The sequence below is a fragment of the Ostrinia furnacalis genome, unplaced genomic scaffold, assembly GCF_004193835.3.
Source record: "Ostrinia furnacalis isolate ACB-3 unplaced genomic scaffold, ASM419383v2 OfSCF4231, whole genome shotgun sequence".
Taxonomy (NCBI): Eukaryota; Metazoa; Arthropoda; class Insecta; order Lepidoptera; family Crambidae; genus Ostrinia; species Ostrinia furnacalis.
This window is the reverse complement of record NW_021134470.1, coordinates 17,802-39,515: the sequence shown is the minus strand read 5'-3', so window position 1 is coordinate 39,515 and position 21,714 is coordinate 17,802. Positions and strand designations below refer to the sequence as shown.

The window sequence follows — 21,714 nt, the reverse complement described above, 5'->3', positions numbered from 1 at the left end:
AAAAGAACCTAATGTGATTATAATGCCTATAATGCCATGGAAAAAGACCTAATGCTCTCCACACAAGGGTCGTGGTAATAATGTTAATCAAAGCGAGATTGTATGGAACTAGGAACATGATTTTGTTTTTTGTACAAAAAATTAATAAGCCTAAAAGTGAATTAAAATCAGACTGTTTTCAACAAGTATTAGGTAAGTAGGTCAAAATGTTAGACTCATGATCACGATGAATAATGTCGGTTTGTATTGTTTTGTATAAATAAGTAAACTCTGCAATTAATTTTTCTGTCATTTTATACCATGAGATGGGAAACATCGCACCTCACTTTTACAACAACATCGCAGCGATTTTATCCCTAAGTATAAAAAAATCTGCACATTATCCGAGTATTACTCACTCACATTAATACGCATTACAGCATATTACAGGCGATCAACGGTATAATCTAATACATTATTGTCCTGCCGCGAAGATTAATGCTCTACACCGGTTTGATTTTCCGATGAATAAGTCACGTGGTGGAACTCACACCAGAAACGTCTCAAAAATCGCTTATAAAATAAATCACGAATCGAATTCGCACGCGACAGACGAAGAATATCGTCCGTCTTTTGTTTTTTATTCGATTGACGATTCCAACTTCAAATTTTAATGTTGCTCTCGCGAGACATCTTGAAAGGATTCAATTCAATGATTGTAAGTGACAGAAAAGTAAGAAAAACATAATGATCATAAATAACCCTGGGAGTATAGAATTAAGATAATTATAGTTACCTAGAACTTCGTAATAATTATCTACAGAACTTGAGACTTTTTTCTAATTTAAGGTTAATTTCAAAACTTTTAGTAATAATATGTTAATTTACAGCCCATATGAGGTAAAGGACAAAGAGGATGTGTTCCAAAAACGCTTAGCCTGCGGGCGACCCCACTTGGGACAAATACCTCAACTTAAATGAGACTAAAGTAAATAAAAGTTAGAAATATAAAATAGATATCAAACGAAAGATCATTTGCTGACATCTATCTAAAATTCTAATACAAAATAACCTGTAGTAACACTGGCCACAAAAGATGCAGTTTTTTTCTTTACTTTTTTTATAAAACAATCGTAATCTACAAAAACAAAAGAAAACGTCACAGATCCAGTAACACGATATAAAGTAACAAAATTGCTCTATTAGCTGTGATAACCTTTTGCGAATTTGTCTCCGATGTCGGCAGGTAATTTGAGTGTTTTCGTTGTCAAATGGCGAATATCTGACCTTTGTTAACAGGTAAATGTCAAGTTGAAGGCGCCGGAGCCGAAAATGTACATCCAATTTTTACATTTTATCAAGTCAAGAAAATAATTATATTGGACCTTTTTCATGTAGACAACTTTTTAACTTTAGTAAAACACTTCCAATGTTTTTCTATAGTTAGAATTTTGATGTTATAATGCTGGTAACATGCTAATTTATTTAAATTATTGTAAAAGTATTCCATACAATTACTTAATTACAGTCCTACTATAGCTAAATACAATAAGTACAAACATACAAATAATTTTATATTTATCGTAACAAAAATAAGTAAATGATGATAGAGTATTTGGCCACGGTAACTACTTAAAGAAACATGTGTCTAGTTCCCAAGCCCCATATTAATCTAATAATGACCCAAAACCGATATTCGTGAGACTCTACCCCAGTTCAGGGTTACCAACTTCGGAGGTTATTCCCTGAGGGAAGAACAGCGAACATTTTACGGGTCTCTTGTATAGATACGACGAAGATAAATTAATATCTACGCGTTTAGTTGTCTGTACTGTCATCCGCTAATTCTATTATTTCACAAACTTGCGCTGTCTCGCCGAATACTAATGAGTTTTCATACTCGTATTGGATAGAAACTTTTTATTGTACCTGAATCACATTCAAACATAACTAAGCAGAGAGACACAATTTAAACGAGCGTACCGAGAGGGACCTTAAGTATAACGTTTTGTTGTGATTTTTTTGTGATTATATGCATAACTTTCGATCAACTTGTGACGTTTATGTGGAAACTGATTAGGCTACTGTACTGTTTGTATTTTTTAAGTACATATATTTTAATTCAAGCTGTTTGTTTCCTTAACCGATTGAGTCCCAGACGGCATTAAATAATGTCATAACAATTGATTATCTATTGTGTCTAGATTCGCGGAGCTTGAAGGATTAATAAAGACAAAGATACTGTTTTCCAGTTCACAAATATATGTATGTATATATTTCTTTAAATTAAACTTTATAAGCCAATTCCAAGAAGAGACTAAATGACGATGATGAGTCAGTTTAACAAATAGACTGAACGCTTTAGCATGTATAGATTAAACTCTTCCACAAAGTGGCAACCCTGCAATATAGATGTTGACTCAGCGTTTGTATTCTTCGTTCCTTTTCAGTTCTTTGTGTATTCCCGTACGCTGCCTCAAAGCCAAATGGGGCAGCCTTCGTGCACTTATTTCGACATTAATTCCGAAATATACAGCGATAGATACTAAACTTTGGCATATCCGTATAAGAAAATTGAGTGTCACAGTCTATGTTAGGTCCTTAGTGAGGTCATATTGCAAATCAAGTTTTGGTACAGCTTTTTGATAAGCCTTGTTAAGCTTTTGATTGAGGGACCAAACACTGCTATCTATTCAATATAGTTTTGATTCAGTGTCAGTATTGTTTATGTTGATGGTAATATCATACTGATATTATACATACATATTGATGGTAATACCACTGAATTTACAGCACGAAAACTTGGTGTTAGAACGCCAAAAGAGCAAATTAACATTTCTTAAAGACTTTTCAGGAATGTTTATCACGTTTCGCTTCACACCTTCAAGTATCCCAGGGAAAAACAAACATTATGCAATTTTCTAATTAACAAAATTTTCTTTTAAATGGTCCCTTCAAAGCCGTAAACAAATACGTAACACTTTCGAGTAAAAACAACAAAAAATAACTCATTTTAAAAGTCACGCGACGCGAACAATACAAGGAAACGATTTTCCGGGAACGTAAATTTGTTTTTGAGGTAAACGCTTATTTTATATGAAAACATGGTATGGTACACGGTAAGTGGCATCATATAACATTAAATGACATGATCCTATTACACCAAAGCTTAATAGAACTTGTAATACTTATAACAAGTATGTATTACTGAATACAGATAGACACAAATTGAGTTGAATCATTTCTAAGTTATTCTTAAAAGATATCTTAGTTTTAAACTCATACTTGAGGCATCAAAACAATTAAGTTGACATCAGCTTTTACTGTTAAGAGAACATGAAACTTGTATTAGAAACTAAAAATTAGAGAAACGGGTCTCAAAACACGACATGTATTGTATGTATGAGCTAATCGTACTTTCACAGCTTTACGTTTCAATTGTGGTACTACAGCTGTAGTAACAAGTAGACTGACGAAAATCCGAACGCAAAAGTTAAACCTTTTAAAGTTGTATCAATAAACCGAAGATTGGGCTTTATGTGCCTTTATACAAAGGCTCCATAGACTAAGCAGGAATTCAAAGATATCCAATATCTTCAGGGAAACAGGTTGAAGCTATCGTACCATAGAGAATCCTGCCAAGTGGCCGTCCGCCGCAACGCGTTTAAAACAGCCCATCTTGACACACTTCTCCGAGCACACCTGATGAGGTCGATCTAAGTTATAAGACATTCATTTTTGGTATGTAAAATCCCTATAATTTGCATAAAGTCAAGATTAATTCAAATAACGTAGTTTTATCTGTTTTCTTATAAAGCGAAAATTTCAAGAAAATTCAATAAAAATGAAAGGCTTATCAAAAAAGTTATAATATTACCGTAAGGCGCCTTAACGTTTTAAAATCCATTTACTCTAGAAACATTTGGCAAAACCCTACTGAAAAAAAGGGACTTCAACTGGGAACTTTAAAACCTCTTGTTACAAAAATCAATCCATGAATAGTACTGTCATGGCAGCGGATAGTACTTTATTCAAATAGCAACACGTCCTCTACATTTATAAAATAGAAAATCCCAACATTCCAGCACTTTGTGTTATTAGAGTGGATTTTGTCAAAAAGTAACTTGCAAAGTACTCCTACATATTAGGTCTAATTTTGTATCTCGTGTATTTATCATGTGGGGTAACAGTTACGACGTTATTAGGCTAACGAGGGGACGTAGGCGTCAGTCTCGTGGCTCGTACAAGATGACGTGTTAATGTTCCCAAGAGCGTCACGCAATCAGGCAATCTGCTAATAAGACAATAAGGTCGGATTAAGAATCGACCTAAACTAAGGGGACCATCGTGGGGCTGAAAAGTTGGACTTTTTTGAGCTGGGGTTTCAATTCCCAGGTTGGACAAATACATTGAAAAATCAATTATAAAATACAAACATATGTAGAATTACGCATACGCGTCACACGTGATTTCATACTATGAATGGTTGTGATTGCACAATCTTACGTAATATTCATGAAAATGCAATAAAAGTTTGGACTTTGACTTCGTGCATTTGTTTTTAGTTTATTTGTTGAATCAACCTGATTGCCCAAGAAGAAGTAAGTATCTATATGATTCTGGCTTCGGAAAGTTAAGCTGTCGATCCGATTGAGCAATATAAAATTAAATAAAAAGAAGGAACTAACATGAAGGGCAGGCCTCCTACTAGGTGGACCGACGATCTGGTAAAGGTCGCGGGAAGAGCCTGGATGCGGGCAGCGCAGGACCGTTCATTGTGGAAATCCTTGGGGGAGGCCTTTGTCCAGCAGTGGACGTCATTTGGCTGAAACGAACGAACGAACGAACATGAAGGGAAATCTTTGATAGGTAATTCGTACACCTTCTAGAAATCTAACCAAGGATCTCCAGCTGCCTCCGAGCAGTTACAATTTTTTTTCTGCAGCACAGGCAGTTTTTTTACCGCAATCGCACCTGACGTTATGTGAGATGCTGTCTAGGATGGTACAGGTGTACATATCTCTCCTGAAAGTGCTTATCCACTCTCGCCTTGAAAAAGCCCATATTATAGAAAGACAGCAGCAACGAATTCCAGTCCTTAGCTGGAAAAACTACAGAATCCACCCGCTAGCGCTCATATTTTGAGCCAGACCGAGCTGTTTGTATGTCATGCGGGCACATGCCACGTGAATGACGGCGTGCGATGTGCCGCCACTGTGAAGTGCATAGAAGCAGGCTGTATGCGGAAATTATTCTTCGATCAGACCATCCTGGGCTGAAGAAACAATTATTATCATTAAATTTTTTACCGCGTTTAGAGTAATCTTGTGAGGAATGAATAGTACGATTCTAGACAGCCTTTTCAAATATGACTAACTACATAATTATTAAAATGCACTTATAAACGGGAATGTTTTTGAAGATAGGACATGTCTATTAGGTACTTTGTCACGTAAAAACTACTATCAAATTAAATAGAATAGATTTTGATCTTAGCTTTGTTATCGAAATCTACTCGAATAAAAGTCGCGGGAAATAGATAAATAACATTACATAGCGGAACCTAGTGTTTATAGTTAAATTTTATTCAAATTCAAAAGACTGTTAACTGTTTTTTCCTGTTTATAGTAAGGCATAACGTGCTATGTTCGAGTAAGTAATTATTCCAGCGACTCTACTAATTACTTAGCTAACAAAAACTAGCACTCAAAGAATCACCAACATGCTTTTATTTTAAACAGGTCATCTACAAAATCTACGAAGGTTTTAAAACGAAACAGAATTTGTAATGCACTTGAATGCTACAAGAGAAGTGTACTAGAAAATTAGACGTTGGCGTTATAAATGAATCAAGCCAGAATAGGTTATGGCCTTAGAGTTCAGGGATCGAAAATTCACTGCTGACTTCAGTAAAAAACAAAGACCCAATTGTTGGGACAGAATTCACGGACCAAGTAATGTATTGAACAGAGTATTGCGCAACATCAGGGCAATATCTATAAATCTAATACTAAATCAAACGGTGCTTGATCACGCGATTCGGAATAAGCCGACAAGTAATCATGTTCGTGGTGAAAATCTTTAGTCTTTGACACTTTGCAGAGAAAACGTAGGTACCTAATACTTTATACCTGTTAAATTACTTTTCGGGACGTTTTTAAGAATAATTAAAGTCGCCGCTTTCTGTCGCCTGTAATAATGTTATACACGTGTAGAATAATTCATGGTAAATTTAAGCTTAAATTTTGTCAGGGATTTGCATTAAAGAAAACTAGGAAGGGCCTTTGCAAAAAGTTCTCAAAAAGGTATTGATGAAAAATATGACGTTAATAGTAAGGATGCCTATCCAAAATTAAGAAAATTAACGTTGCATGTGTTCTGTGTGTAGGTACTTAGGTCAAATTATCAAAAGCAAGTTTGATTCTGAGTCTGATAAAATTAAAACGTTAACAGTTTTTAAATATTAAACGCCAGTTTTACCCGTTACTCTATCATATCCCACGAGAAACATTGAAAAAAACTATCTAACAATAAACTTAGCAAGTCATAAGTGAAATAAAAAAGTCATTCCTTATCACGCGAACATCAATTCGGCAAAGTTGCAACATAAAGTGTACCTCAAACTGGCGAATACTCGAGATCTGTTTGAAGTTACAGCAATGAATAATTTAAGGCATATCTCCCTAAAGTTTTGTGCCTACGCAGGTACATGCCTTTGAGGCTCTCCTGTGGGCAGGACAAGGAAATGCCAAGGGGTTGCATGCGACAAGGAGATCGTGGATACTTTTGAGTAGGTAGATACAATTTCAAAAATAAATCACACAAACATGTTACACGTTTGATCGTTTTGTGACGTTTATGAAAGATAATATGTTTGAAGTCTATGAATTTTTCCTCCATTTCTCTGTGATTCTGACGGATGAAATGCTTTTCTCACCTAGCGAAAGTATCATTTAACATACCTACATAATTACATGGCCAATACTACTGAATATAGAATCTCTTTTTTATGATGATCTATACTTATAATAAATCTGTAGAGAGGTCAATTCTGTACATGAAATATATTTTCAAAATAACTATCAGGGGGTGATTAGTGATCGATACTGATACCAAAAATGCAATCAGTAAAATTTTTGTCTGTCTGTCTGTCTGTCTGTCTGTCTGTCTGTATGTTCCTTATAGAAACAAAAACTACTCGACGGATTTTAACGAAACTTGGTACCATTATTCTTCAAACTCCTGGGCAGGTTATAGTATACTTAGGAATTCCTACGGGAACGGGAATTAGCGGGAAAATCCTTTTGTATGAAAAATCTAAACCGCTTAAGTTAGACGCTTGAAATTTGGCATGCAGGTACCTTAGTAAACTTAAAGCTTAGTTACAACAGGATATTGCAAAATTCCCACGGGAACGGGAGTTAGCGGGAAAAAACATTTGTATGATAAAATCTAAACCGCGTAAGATAGATGAAGGGGGTAAAACGGGATCCACGCGTACGAAGTCGCGGGCGGCCGCTAGTAAATAAATAAAATCAAAATACCAAACTATGGTAATCTTGACTTTCGATAACACTTAAACGAGTAGGTACCTACTCCGATATTTGAAAGCTTCCGCCATTCGATCGTAGTCCAAAGCTTAAACAATTTAAGTAGTACGATGAAAGCCTCAGAATAAATAATAACCCGACCGCTTCTTTTGTTTTAATCGGCCCGATATTGTACCTCCTTGAAAAGGAAATCAATAAATAATATTTCTAAGGAGTCGCCGTACGAGTAAAGGCGGTGATACACATGCCAGTAACACAGAAAATTAGCTTGCATGCTTCTTAATGGCATGTGCATTGTGCAAGTAGCAGGCGGTATGGGGATACACTTGCATGCTATTTGCGTTCATGCCTTTAATTTCATCAAAAATAATTGAAAATAAATGATACAGTCATGCCAGTTGGCGTATACTCGTACATACAGAATGACAGTTGGTGGCTTGTGCAGGGAACTGGTATGGCAAGTATACCAGTTACTGGCAAATAGACCTAATAAATTAATTCACGACTAAAACACTATGTTATGTAAGTAAGTGTTTAGCTATAAATTGTAGTGCATAAGGTAGGTACCACTTTCTTTTATCAACGTTCTCATATAAACCGCGTTTTGAAATCTGTTCCTGAACATACCAAAAGTAAATAAATGAATGTGTATCGCCGCCTTAACCCTGGAAACTCCGATTAAAGATTCGTTTGGAGCGTTCGCTAGTGTCCGCATGCCCTAAGGTGGGCTGGCGCGGTGCCATAATCCGCTGGGTAGGAAATACGCCCCCAAAGACTGGTCTTAGGACACAAAGCCGCTGCCTCTCTGTTGGAATATTAAAGTTGATCTTTGCTATACATATCATATTCAGTTGTTCTTCATTCATAAGACACATTTTTTATTACTGCTTGTTGTATTTTGGTAGGTATTATAGTGTTTTTCAGACCATTAAAATGTGAGGCAACGTGAAAGAAGAAGAAAAAGCTATTACATTGCAGATTTTAAGGTGGTGAAGTAATTAAAGGGCAGGCCTCCCACTAGGTGGACCGACGATCTGGTGAAGGTCGCGGGAAGTACCTGGATGCAAGCGGCGCAGGACCGGTCTTTGTGGAAATCCTTGGGGGAGGCCTTTGTCCAGCAGTGGACGTCTTTCGGCTGAAGCGAGCGAGCGAAGTAATTAAAAATTTTATATACAAATGTTATTCATAGAATGGTAAAGTTTTTCGAAGGGTGTTCTTTGCAAGATGTATTTTTAATGTAGAAAGTAAAACGGTTATACTTTATAGAGATGTAGGTAAGAGATCTTCTCGCTAGACTGATGAGCATCTGTCTGGCGAGGAGAAATTAGTCCAAACTAACCAAATTACCTTCGACCCGTACATTAAGATAATGGCCGCGCTTACCTGGCCAATAGAATTTCGCGGTGTTACAATAGAACTTTCATGTTACACGAAATTAGACCTAGTGCAGCTGACATTAAATCTGCATTCGATTGGGCGATGCACGGCGATACCGCGAGCTTCCTGAGGTACGCTAATAACGCTAACGATCGGTTCGCAAATAAACAAACTGTACCGGCAGGGCATTCAACTTGATCGGACTTGTGGAAATAGCTTAGCTATTCAACAACATTTAAATAGTGCTTCATAGTTTCAGCCAGTAAATGTTTTATCGCGCTCTATCAATTGCTGATTAACGTGTGATGAAAATAGACAGTGTTTTATTAAAACCGCTGAAATTATGACACTGTTTTAGTTTTTACAAAAAACAGTACAAAAAAGAAGTAAGTAGATTTAAGATTTATTCGTTCGTTCGTTCGTTTCAGCCGAAAGATTTATTATTTTAATAAAATAAATGCTTAGGGTGTTGTTTTCCAAATTACATGCTAAAGATTCAAAATTTCTCAATTTTTATCGCTGCACTTATTTCAGCAAAACATAGGCAGTACATCAGTCTTATGGAAAATACATCTATTACAACAAAATAAGTTCGTCAAGTAATTTGACGGACTTATTTCCAACTCATCAAACGAAAACGTGCCGCCATTTGTACTCAGATTTTGAAATCTCTACTAATTTAAAGTAGGCAAAGTGTGTCGATTAGTGCGCTCCGTTTCCCGAGCACAAGCGAACGCAATCGATTGGCGCGTGAATACGAACGCGAATTGGTCAGATTCTTAGAAATAAAAACCTGAAGGCCTCGCGTTCATTTGTTTTGTTAGCCTTTTAGTTAACGCTTGCCCTAATTTCATATGCCGTGTAGCTTGCATGTCGTCTGAGGCAATAAAGATAGTCAAAGGTGCGACAAATATTTACATATCACACTACGCCATATACTTAAATGTTACAAACAGAGCTAGAATTGGTCGATTGGATTATTAAATTCTCCTTTATTCCCTCAAAGTATTATATGCTAATCCTCGTAAGTAATAATTTCATTCGCGAATGATAACAAAGTCATTTCCAATTGTTAAAAGTATTCCGAATTCGTTAAACTTTGAATCCGTCGCCAAAAATGAATTACCAAGTTTTTGATTGACATTCAAGGCAGATTGGGATATTATTTTATACAGTACTTTTTCAAACACCATTACCTAATAAATTAGTTTTCAGCAGTAGATGTAATCAATTGATTGGCAGAATTAATGTTGCTGAAAGTGTCGGACTTAATGCTACTGAAACTTCAAAATATTTTAGTAATATTGAAAAGTTTTCACTTAAAATACGGAATTTACGAGTATCTAAGAGGACTGGCTAAACGGGCGAACAATTAAATAAGAAATATAAAATTACTAAGTTTAATTTCGAGACGGAAAAAGTATTCAAAGGACGCAAAGAGGTTCGCAACAACGCTCTTAAGAGAGTATTAACATCCAAATACTTATAATTCTAACAAAGTCTTCCTCATTCTGAGTACAATTTACATAAAATAAATCCTGAAAAGAAGAGGGTCAACGCAGCAGTTTCACGAGAACAACCATAACCCGTGATATATTTATGTAGCCGCTGTTATTCTTGGCTAAAGTCTCTGTTATGGTCATAGCTCCCGCCCTAGATTTGGCATGAAATAGAGCGGAACGTGTAATAGTTATAACTACTAATAAGTAGGTGCTTACAGTGCGTGCGGTTGGCGTCTTGCGCCTGCATTCGACTTCGACGGAGCCCTGCCTACTACCAAACTAAGGTATAGGTAGGCACTAACGTAGCTACGTTTGGGCTCGCTACGGCAAAAATCAAAGACAAAGGACTCGGTAATGCTAATGCTTATTCAAAATATGTACGGTAATTAGTTGGATTATGTAATTATTATTTGTTACACTTACCTGTTTTACAATATGTAGTAATGAAAGGCATTACTTACACTTAATGAAGGTTGTTTAAATCAAAAAGGCTCTCTGTGCAAAAAGTTTCAATTCATTAAATAAAAATAGCTGTTAACTGAACTTTTTGATCATAACACCTTTTCCTGTTTGTTTACATAAACTAAGATTAACAACAAAGTTAGAAGCCAAAACAATTTGAACGATACAACATATCCGAGTGAAAATACCGAGCGCGTGCCGCTAAAATATCGCTCGACCCGAGACCTTTGTTGCGAGATCGAAAATATTGGAAATATGACTGGAATCCTTCGATATTTCCACACAAAATAAACAAACTGGGCGGGAGTTATCGAAATTGGTAATCAAACTTCACTTATCTTTTATATCTTATTGACGCATTGAACCGACTTCCCGGGAATCCGTATCATAACCTATACGCAAGTGTCGATCGTCGGTCGAAATGCATTGATATAATCTTATCTAGATTTTTATATGTTTTGCCATCGCAATACAGGCTTTTAATGCTGCCGAGCCTTTACCACCATAAATACCTGTACACTACAAGCGTCCATAACGACCAAAGCGAGGCTGTATGGGGTATCGCAGTCACTTCACAACACACCTGTGACGCTGAGTAAGGACATGGTGGGCATGGGCCTCCCGTCCCGTGGCCCGGCTGGGCTGGCCCGTCGACCGGGGCGGTCGGCGGGGCCGGCGCCTCACCGGCCGCACCGGGCGCGGGGCGCCATCTCTCGCTCGCGCCCGCCGACCGACTGGCGAGTGACGCCCGCCGGCCGCCATCGAAGCCGCGCGCCTGCGCACACCCGACTCCCTCTGACATCACCGGCACCCGGATTATTTTCGCCCGGCGAGGTAAATACCCTCACATCGATCGGTCCCGGTTAAACTTGATGCAATTATTGCACTGCCCTAGTCCTTCTGATGCAGTTTTGGTGATCGCAGCCAGCCTGGCCTCGGCGCGCCCGCCGGCGCCCCGCTCGGACTTTGTTGCGATTTCCGAGAACTTTCGGCACAAAACGTTGTACAAACAGCCTTTTGTACTTTCAGTAACTAGCTTTACTCGCTTCCTAGTCTTCGTTCCAATTTATATGTTGAAGTCTTTGTAAAGGATAACATAACTTTATTATGATGTTAATGTTTTCGAATTACTATGTGTAATAAAACAAAATAGCTACGTCTTACGAAAATCACTCTATAAAATAAAATTCTACGTATTGCGTTAGCCTCGGAAGCAATTGCATATTCCTTTCCAGCTGTCCGCATAAAGTTTAACTTTAGTGCAGCTGAATTGAAGCATAATTCGCAAACTGTAATACTAGGTCGAGCTAAACCCCATGTTGGGCGCCATTATTTCAATCTGGCGCCCAACTTGGTGTGGAGCTAATCCAGTAACCTTCTTTTCAGAATTTATAACGTGTCAACGTTACTAATATGGATGCAAGACATTCTAGCCATGATCATACTTATACCGATTTCGTATTCAGCGTGAAGTACTAAAGTCTAATAAAGAGTAATATTACCTAGTGTCAGAGATTTCTAGGCGAGCTCGGAATGTTCTCATAAGCCTTTCGCGGTCTCACACGTTCAATTCGCATCCTCAACCGCCCGCGGAGCAATCTACGAGATAAGAATCTTAAATGCCATGCCGTATAACGACTGTAATTCTTTATTGTTTCTTTATCGATAGATAAACGAATTACTAGCTCACTTTTATTCATGCGGGACATTGCTTTTTCTAAATAACATCGATGTTAACAATTGCTCTTTAAGAACTAATAACAGCTAAAAGTTTCCTGAAAAAAGATAAAAAGAATATTAGTATCATTTAAGTAGGTAGGTAATGTAATACCATTAAGTTTTCAACGGAAACAGCTTAGCGTTTGTGTGCATTGTTATGTACGTGTAAAGACTAGGTGCATAGCCAAGGTCCGCTTGTACACAGCAAGGCTTCGTTACACAAATAATCTTTGTCAATGAGTTGTACCTTGCGCCCATCATTGTTACGTAACTAGCACGTGGTGTCGCGAACCTCACGGCGCCGAGCGCGCCCGAACGCCTCCGAGCTCGCGTACGAATATCGATCTAGAACGAACCCGCGAACGCGCGACGTCCGTGACGTCACGTAGAGACACGTGCTTCAGAAAGTAACACGGATTTTGTTTCCAGAATCGAAAAGCTACCTTGAGATCCAGTCGTAAAGTTCGGAATCCAGCACAGAGTGGTTTCACGTTCGGATGTTTCTGATTTCAGGGGGATTTTTGATGGGGGCACCCCATACGAGCCTCCTGACCCACATCGGCGTAAGTTGGCCGGTGCCGATGCGTAATGCGTATGCAGCTGCGTGTACTCTGCCGTACTCAAATGTATGTCGTGGTGTCAACGTTTGCAACCTTGTAAAATGGCGGACGGGAGTTACTATGACTACGTATTTGTTTTCAATCGGGGTTAATGTTCAATTGACTGAATAGCTTTTGATTAATAGCTTTACAAGTGTTGTGATAGCTATCGCAGTATTACTATTTTTAGCGAGGTTCGTACGAGTAAACAAATACAAGTCTAATGATATACACCACTAAATTTTAATCACCGAAAAAAAAAATTCTGGGTAATGAGTTATTGATACTGATTCCATTTGTGCAAAAAAAAAAGTAAAATAAAGTGACTCAAAATATCCTCCTAAAATTGGTAATTTATTGACACACGCGTCGCTAGCACTATTTACGTACGATAATGTAACACTTATTAGAATTCAAAATGATCTAAATTAGCTATGTATGTAATAATAACACTGGAAGCGTGGTCGAGGCGTGAGCGAGACAGACAGATCGATGCAACGTGCGAGCGCGTACGACTACTCTAGCGAGCAGCGGAGTGACCATGAAGCTACAGATAAAAATGGAGGGCAAAGTTGGGAACAAAACTTGAGTCAAATACTGTGGCCCTACCTCTCTTTTTAGTGTGAACTGTAGTATTGCTATCTTCTTATTTAAATCTCCTTGTAAATTCTTCGAAATAGCCAATTCACTAACCAAATAAGAAGTTAAATAAATAAATAATTTATATTTGAAACTTAGATTACCTAGTTAAATAAAAAATCACAAAATTGTCGGCCATTTAGGCTTAATGTGTTGGCGAATCAGGGAATTACAATCCCAATTTCTGAGGTATCGGTAATGTGGCAACATCGGCCGAATCCGGCCCATCATGGCGGTTGTTTACTATGCAGTTGATTTCGTTTGAGATTTTTCAAGGGACCTTATCATTGTTTTGTCTGAAGAAATGGTGCAAAATTGTATAGTGCGTGGTTGCGGTAGTTCGTGTTGTCCTGGAAGTGATATAAAATTCCACGCGTATGTGTTTATTTCGTGATTTCTGACAGTGGATCATTGTTAACATATTTCTTTGTATTTTCACAGTAATTACTTCCTAAAACGTTTTACCAGTATTTAAACTTATTATTAAATGTTACATATGTCAAGAAAAAGAAGATTTTACATTGAGTTTCATTGACTTTGAGCAAATTTAAAATTTTTGTTTCTATAAGACATTTTGAAGTAGTATGACCATATTGAGGATATATCTGGGACTTTCTGTGGGACCTTACTTATCTAATTTTGCATAATGTTTTCTACGGCCGTTTACTGTAATCAATCCATATCCAAATCCGTCTGTCAACTGCCAAATTAAAATCTGTTTTCTATCAAATATCCACAGTTTTCGATGCCTTTACACTTTCTTAATGTTGTAATTCATCTTAAAACAAAAACATCGAAAACCTTTTTTCATAATCATATTAAGTGCACTTTATCAAGACACACTGTTTAAACGTAAATCAGTCTTTGTCGTCCTGAGAAAAATAAATAAAAGGTTACCCTACTTAGAAAGAGAGAGCCTGCCCACAGAGAGCGAGATAGTGATACATAGGTTGTGCTTCAAGTAGGTATTCTAAGTCTGGCCTCCATTTTTATCTTTAGCTTCATGGGAGTGACCCAGCTGTGACGCGTAAAATATGGACTAAAGAAAATGTAATAAAAAAATTAACTTTACGAAAAACATTTATTTTTCTTTTGCTTTAAATTTTTCACACATTTCTACATAACCTGTTAAAATTTTTTCGGTGATAAAAATTTAGTGGTGTATTACTCGTAGTAAGATAACGATTTAACATTGTAGTAACATACTATAACAATAATAAGTATGTATGTTTACAACGTTTTTATATTCTTTAAAATAAATAAATAGAATACAAAAATTAAGTAAATTATATAATAAAAATTTTAAGACTAGCTTTCGCGGCTTAACTTGCGTCAATTTATAATTCTGAAGTACAAACAATATAAAATAGGCCTACTGTAAAGTTTTAACAAAATCCGTTCAGTATTTTTTGCGTGAAAAAGCAACAAATATCCATCCATCTATCCAACAACGCTCAAACTTTCTCAAAAATAAGATTATTGGGAATTTTTTTTCAATAATATTTTTTATTGTACTAAAACTAATAAACAATAAAAACAGTCTACATAACCGATTCAAATTTCACACGAAAGGCATAATTTCTTGCTACGATTTCTTTTGTACCCGAGTAACACGTACCTACGCCATTGCCGTAGCGCCGTAGCCGTAGCATCGTAGCTGTACCCCGTAGCTATAGCACCGTAGCATCGTACCCCGTAGAGTAGCACCGTAGCACCGTAACCGAAATTAATGATTCTATGCAGTTCGCTCGTAGCACCAATAAATCACTACGAATTGCTGCGACATACTCCTTTTCATAAAATTTTGTAAGCAAGGTTGACATTAAATTTAATATTGGACATTGATAAAAAGTATTTTTGATACACACTGAAATCAAAATCAAGTTTACCGCCCTGTCATTGAACACATGAATCATAGATTTATAATTAGTGCCAATAATATCGAAAATGAGGTACCAGGGACGTAGCTACCGCTGCTGTATCAGCCGTATCAATGATACGGGGCCCCAGAGCCGGAATTTTTCGGATTAATCAGAGTACCTAAGCAAAAATGACTTTTGGATGGAGCCTCCAACAAATTTTGATATAGAGCCCGCCTAAAGCACGCTATACGTCACTATGAGGTATCCTCTGTGTTCAGCCTGAAAGCTATTGATAAAACATAATGTTCCAACGATAGAACAGTAATACCTATGTAACTTGTTTGCTACTGCTTAATTTTCTATCCTACCAATAACTTGATAAATACGGACGGCTTACAAAGACTTATGGTAATCTCAGCCTCCAACTGTAATATAGCCTGTAAGACAATAATTAACCGTTAATTAAAAAAATGCGTTAGAGCGCCTTCACATTATGTCGCAAATTGTGCGGCGGCAGCACGACTGCAGATTCAAATTAAAAATTCCGCTGCCGCGCTGTCATGTATAAGGCTGGTTTTAGAATCGCGCTGACCGCTCGCTGATCGTCGGCGCTGACAAATCAAAATGTATGTAATTGAAGAGAACGTTCCTGAGTGATTCTGATCGCTCGGCGCCGACTCTTCATAAATTTTGGCTGTGAGCGCTGACGGTCGGCTTGCGTCAGCGTGATTCTTAAACCAGCCTTACGAGTAGCACGACAGTCGCTCTGCTAAAGTCGCCTAAGACTAGGCGCAGACCACCGATTTTTAGTTGGCTGATAGTTGGTAGGCCCGATTTTAATTTGTATGAAGAATCGGCCAAATCAAATCGGTGTAATGTGCGCACTTCCATACATACCTATACCGACTAAACTATCGGCCGACGAAAAATCGATGGTCTGCGCCTAGGCTAAATGTGAAGGAGCTTATCATAGTCGCACCTCAAAAAAATATCACCGGTTCGAGCTTTGTTTTTGTTGTCAAAAGAGCCCGTGCTTTCATAACATCAAACAAACATAAAAGACACGAACATAAAATAAACGAACATAGACCACCTACCAAAACTGTTTTAAATAAAATAAGGGTTATTTAAATTGTAAATAACAAAAATGTATAATGGACAGCTTTTATTGTTATACAAAACATGTCTTTTTATGTCTATTCTGCATAAATAAATATTGGTAAAAACAAACAAAACAAATTAGATACAAACTAGCTCAACTACTTAGAATAAAGAATTTGGTGAAATCTATTTTTATACATTCTCACCTATCCTATCTAAAATCATCTAGCTCCGTCATTTATTACTTCATTCATAATGATGTGTACATTATATAAAAATGCAAATGGAAATATATTTAAAATACATAATATTACAGTACAGTTTTTTACAGACAATGCTGCTTTGGATCACTTTATTATACACTCTACAGCAAATAAATCGCACCTCCCGCGACAAGCACTTTCAAACGTATGCATCCCCACTTCCTACCAATATTGGCACCATTTAAAAGCCTAGTTCTAAACTTCATTTCATTAAAAGAAAGGTTTTTACCCCAAAAATGTGTCTTTTGAAGGATCCAGGGTCACTTCTTCAAAAAATAGGTAGTTACGCTTGAGCCAAATTTGATGGCTATAAAACTGTTAAGTTGGGATTAATCGCTATCCATCTGTTAAAGAGGACACGTGTGATCATTATTTGGTTTTATAACCATAAAATTTGGTCTAATTGACCCCAGAGGTGAGCCCAAAGTGAGGTCTTTTTTCAAGTCACATTTATGGTATATGTTAATCATTTATTAAAAAATTAAATGTGTTTTTCTTTAAGGATATTTATTGGGCTTTCAAATAACACCAATATTGTTGGGGCACCATGATTGCGTCAAAAGAAAATCTTTAAAGTTCGCGTCGCGGGAAGTGCGATTTATTTGCTGTCGAGTGTATTTGCAATCATTGTTATAGGCAGCAATATCCAAGAGTATTAAAGAGATTTTTATGAATATCTTTTTATAAATGTAGATAAACATTATTTAATTTGCATATAATTTTAAAATTTTCATTCATAAAAATCACATCACATTGTTAAGACCCTCAACAAATCTCAAGTATTTTTCATGCCTACATGCATAATTGTCGTCATCTTTCTGCCTCTCTTCAACAAACTTATTCTCAAGATTCCTTAAGATATTGAATAGAACACTGGAATAGATACGATTGCTATCATACCTTACAATCTTAGCTTGTTTTTGCCTGGATTCGTCCACACTACACACTCCACAGCTTCCCTTGACTAAAGCTCCATTCTGTCTGGCCACACCAAAGTGATCATACATTATACTCATTATTTCATGCACCACAAACCTTCTATGATACCACATTGTTTCATGATACTTATAAAACCTTAACAACTCACTATTCAACACCAACTCGTGAAATAAAATCTCTAGTTTCCTACACACCTGAACATGGTCCATAGCACAACCGCATGTCTTGCTTGTATAACAAAGAAGTAGATTGACTAAATTCTCCTCTGAATATGACAACAGGTCATCTTCAGAAGCCTGAATAGTTACATCGTTGGGGAAGTTATCTGACAGTATCCTGACAAAACTCTTCCTTAAATTACAATTGATAGTATTTTCAAAGGAATGCCATCGGTCAGAATTTATTAAAAATATATTTTTAATGCAAAACTGTCTGTAGTGAAAACAACTATAATCTGACACATGTTTGGATGTCCATCTCTCTGAAAATTCATACTCCTTGATGTAAAGGAAGTGTAAGTCAAAGTTTTTGATAGATTTGAGTTTGTTTACAACCCAGATGCGGTGATTCCAGCTGTGGTAGTTGTTGGGACTCTTGTCTGAAGCCAACTCACATATTTGAAGTTCTGTAGTTATGAGATTATCAATAAAATTGCTCTGCAATGTGTCATCTGCAACATAAAAACCAATAATTCATTCAAATAATGAAATATTGTTATAAAATGAAGTTACAAAGTAATAGCAACATCAAAATACTTTAATAATAATAAATAAATTAACACCTCACCTTTTAAAATAGCTTCCAAAATCCATCTTCGATAAGAGAAAGCATCATTGCACTTGGGTTTTCTTGAGAGTACAAGTCTAGTAAATTGTAATTCATTTGTCTTTTCTAGAAAAGATTTTAGGACCATTTCGCGTCTCTTGTTCCACAAAGATGTCAGCTCAGGGTTGATGAGTAGAGTTAGGTTAAGTAACCTAGTTAGCCTCTCACAGTTTATTGATGATGGCTTCAGGGCCTTGCGTTTTAGCTTCGCGAAGTATTTATCCATGAGCTCTGAATAGCAGTACATATACACATGCTTCACGCACCACGACTCCAGCCCCAGGCAATTATACAAATGTAGGACAGGCGATTTGTTGCAAAAATTCGCTTCGGCGGGCACAATGTCAAATGCGTATCTGGAACGGATAAACAATGATTATTAAGTTTTCTTTGTCTTGCAAACATCTAACATCTAACAGTTGGAATATAGCCCAATTTCAGTAAATATTTACAAGTCAGCATTTTTCATCATAACATTGTCCACGTCTTTTATGATTTTTTCAACCAGAGCGAATTTATCTTCGTCCATCATGTAGCCGGTTCACAACTATATTAACTTGAAACTACATCAATTATTTAGTTGAGAAACCTGTAATAAACTAATAAATTAATTAATTCCTCGATTTAATCTCGCTCAAAAATCAAAACATCTGACATTGACAACTTTTGTGACAGTGACAGACTGACTTGACAGCAGATGTGCTTTACTGCATTACTGGCAAAGATTTCTAAACTATACATTTTTTTATTGTTTTTGTTATTTTATGTAATGGATAGGGTGAGAATACTTTTAGAAATTGTAATGAAATTGTGATGATCACGTATAATTTTATCTTTTGTTTGTAACGTTCTTGTTATTTTTTTATTCTTTATATTTATCTATTCCATTGCTTTACTTCCACGTAAACAGTGGTGCTAGTAGTTTATAATTACTATTTATGTAACTTTTAGTAAATATACTGACGAAGAATATTTAATTTTCAGAAATTAAGCTTTTTAAAGTCGAGTCACTCCTGGGGGAGCTGGGTAACCAGACCGTTCTGGGGAGGGGGGTGAGCCACCCCGGCCCCCCCGTCATACATTAGTTTTGTTTAGGATTAGATCAGGAGAACGTAGAGGCATTTGGGGCCGCCCAAAGACCAGGGGCCCGGGGCGGGCTGCTTCTGCCCCCCTGTTAATCCGCCACTAGCATTCTAAGGTATTTTGCTTTAGAGCAATGTTTTATAACCTTTTTCATAAATGTATGTATGAAAAAATATTTTGCGACCCTAGTATGAAAAAATTTTTTGTGACTGCCCGACCGCTCACTTTTTTTTCCATGCATTTTATAATGTTACAAATATGTTGTGGGAATCGGATATTTAAATCCATACATCATTAAAATTTATTTTATGATTTTTACTACCTATCGCGACCCCACCTATAGAGGCTTGGCGACCCCCCAGGGGGTAGCGCGCGACCCACACACTATGGAGCGAAATTGAGATTTATGGACATAGCGTTTTTTTCACAATTTCTATTTGAAAAAAATACCTATCGATAGGTTACGTTATTCTGATGAATAAATGCTGCACAAGTTTTTCTCTAAAACCAATAGTTTGACTGGAAAAAAATATTTTCCATTTTCTTTGTATGGAATGAAACATAAAGTGGTCGATTTCGACTAAGCCTTGACAGATCTTGCTTTGAAACTACTTGAGCCTTGTTCTATGGCTTGTTAGGCTTAGTCGAAATCGACCACTTTATGTTTCATTCCATACAACGAAAATGGAAAATATTTTTTTCCAGTCAAACTATTGGTTTTAGAGAAAAACTTGTGCAGCATTTATTCATCAGAATAACGTAACCTATCGATAGGTATTTTTTTCAAATAGAAATTGTGAAAAAAATCGCTATGTCCATAAATCGCAATTTCGCTCCATAGTGCCACAGGTTGAAACACACTGCTCTAGAGTTTAAATCAGTTCATTCATATTAGTACTTTTAAGAGTTTACGCAGTATGCAACACCACACACGTCATTGTCACTTGTTGTCACTGCACAATAACAAAAAGTGTCCGAAAATTAGAATTTTCATGATAATTTAATTATTTTATATTTTCAAAATGGTAAGCATACTTTTATTTAAATTAGTATATACAGTAAGACTTGAGTTACAGTTTAAATAATCTGGCTACAATACTAAACCTGCCCCTTTTGTTACAGAGTGCAATTTTTAATTTTCAAAGTTTGCTGTCTGTTATTTTGCTATTGATCTGCACTTGTGCATATTTGAGATCATTTTTCCCAAGTCTCATGGACAGAAACAAAACTGGGTACGTAAAATTGAGTTTTTTAAATATTAGATACCTACTATCTTGCAAAAACATGTTTTTTATTTTGTTTTCAGGTTAATGGGAACATTCTGGAAGTGTGCAAGGATTGGAGAGAGGAAATCTCCGTATGTAGCTGTATCTTGTTTAGTTATGGCGTTTTCTATTCTATTCCTCACATAAAATTTATGTAAAATTAATTATGATAAGTTTTAATCACAGTTAAGTATGTACTACTATGATAATATATTTTATTGAACCATTTATCTGTTGATTGTAAACTTTTATTTAATTTCCACAATATAACAATACCTATCGGCTTGTTAAGTACCTGTGCAGTAGGAGGTACTTCACAAGCTATTAGCAATTTAGGATAGTTACTATTTCTTTGTTCATAGTAGGGAATTTAGTGCAATGATTTGTATGGAGACCCCTCCACTTTGGTATAGAAGGCTCATTTTTGCAACAGTGGTTCTTTGGGTGCTCCTGAGTGGATTTCCGTCGGTAGACATCGGGAGCCCCCCCTGTGGTAGCAGGGGGAGGGGGGGCAAGTTTCCTTCCGCCGCGCTTCACTTTAAGGCCCAT

At 36.7% G+C, this 21,714-nt stretch overlaps 2 protein-coding genes across 2 annotated transcripts; one reads left to right on the top strand and one right to left on the bottom strand.

Annotated features, from left to right (window-relative positions):
- Positions 1-16,894: 16,894 nt before the first annotated feature.
- temp (protein prenyltransferase alpha subunit repeat-containing protein tempura) lies at positions 16,895-19,480 on the bottom strand. Its single transcript, XM_028313331.1, has 4 exons — positions 19,270-19,480; positions 18,779-19,173; positions 17,671-18,662; positions 16,895-17,150 (listed from the first exon to the last, which is right to left on the bottom strand). The coding sequence occupies exons 1-3, from the start codon at positions 19,347-19,349 to the stop codon at positions 17,797-17,799; spliced, it is 1,341 nt and encodes a 446-aa protein (XP_028169132.1). The 5' UTR covers positions 19,350-19,480; the 3' UTR covers positions 16,895-17,150; positions 17,671-17,796.
- Positions 19,481-20,826: 1,346 nt separating this feature from the next.
- ksh (transmembrane protein 167A-like protein ksh) lies at positions 20,827-21,395 on the top strand. The gene is made up of 3 exons (XM_028313328.1): positions 20,827-20,925; positions 21,023-21,132; positions 21,207-21,395. The coding sequence occupies exons 1-3, from the start codon at positions 20,923-20,925 to the stop codon at positions 21,310-21,312; spliced, it is 219 nt and encodes a 72-aa protein (XP_028169129.1). The 5' UTR covers positions 20,827-20,922; the 3' UTR covers positions 21,313-21,395.
- The last annotated feature ends 319 nt before the right edge of the window (positions 21,396-21,714 follow it).

Bases quoted from the DNA above. Each gene is read 5' to 3' on its own strand.
- temp (XM_028313331.1), bottom strand. From the start codon at position 19,349: ATGATGGACGAAGATAAATTCGCTCTGGTTGAAAAAATCATAAAAGAC. The intron at 19,174-19,269 runs GTAAATATTTAC...TATCCGTTCCAG, and splicing joins ATGATGAAAAATGCTGACTT to ATACGCATTTGACATTGTGC. The intron at 18,663-18,778 runs GTGAGGTGTTAA...TTTATGTTGCAG, and splicing joins TTTGGAAGCTATTTTAAAAG to ATGACACATTGCAGAGCAAT.
- ksh (XM_028313328.1), top strand. The intron at 21,133-21,206 runs GTACGTAAAATT...TTTTGTTTTCAG, and splicing joins ATGGACAGAAACAAAACTGG to GTTAATGGGAACATTCTGGA.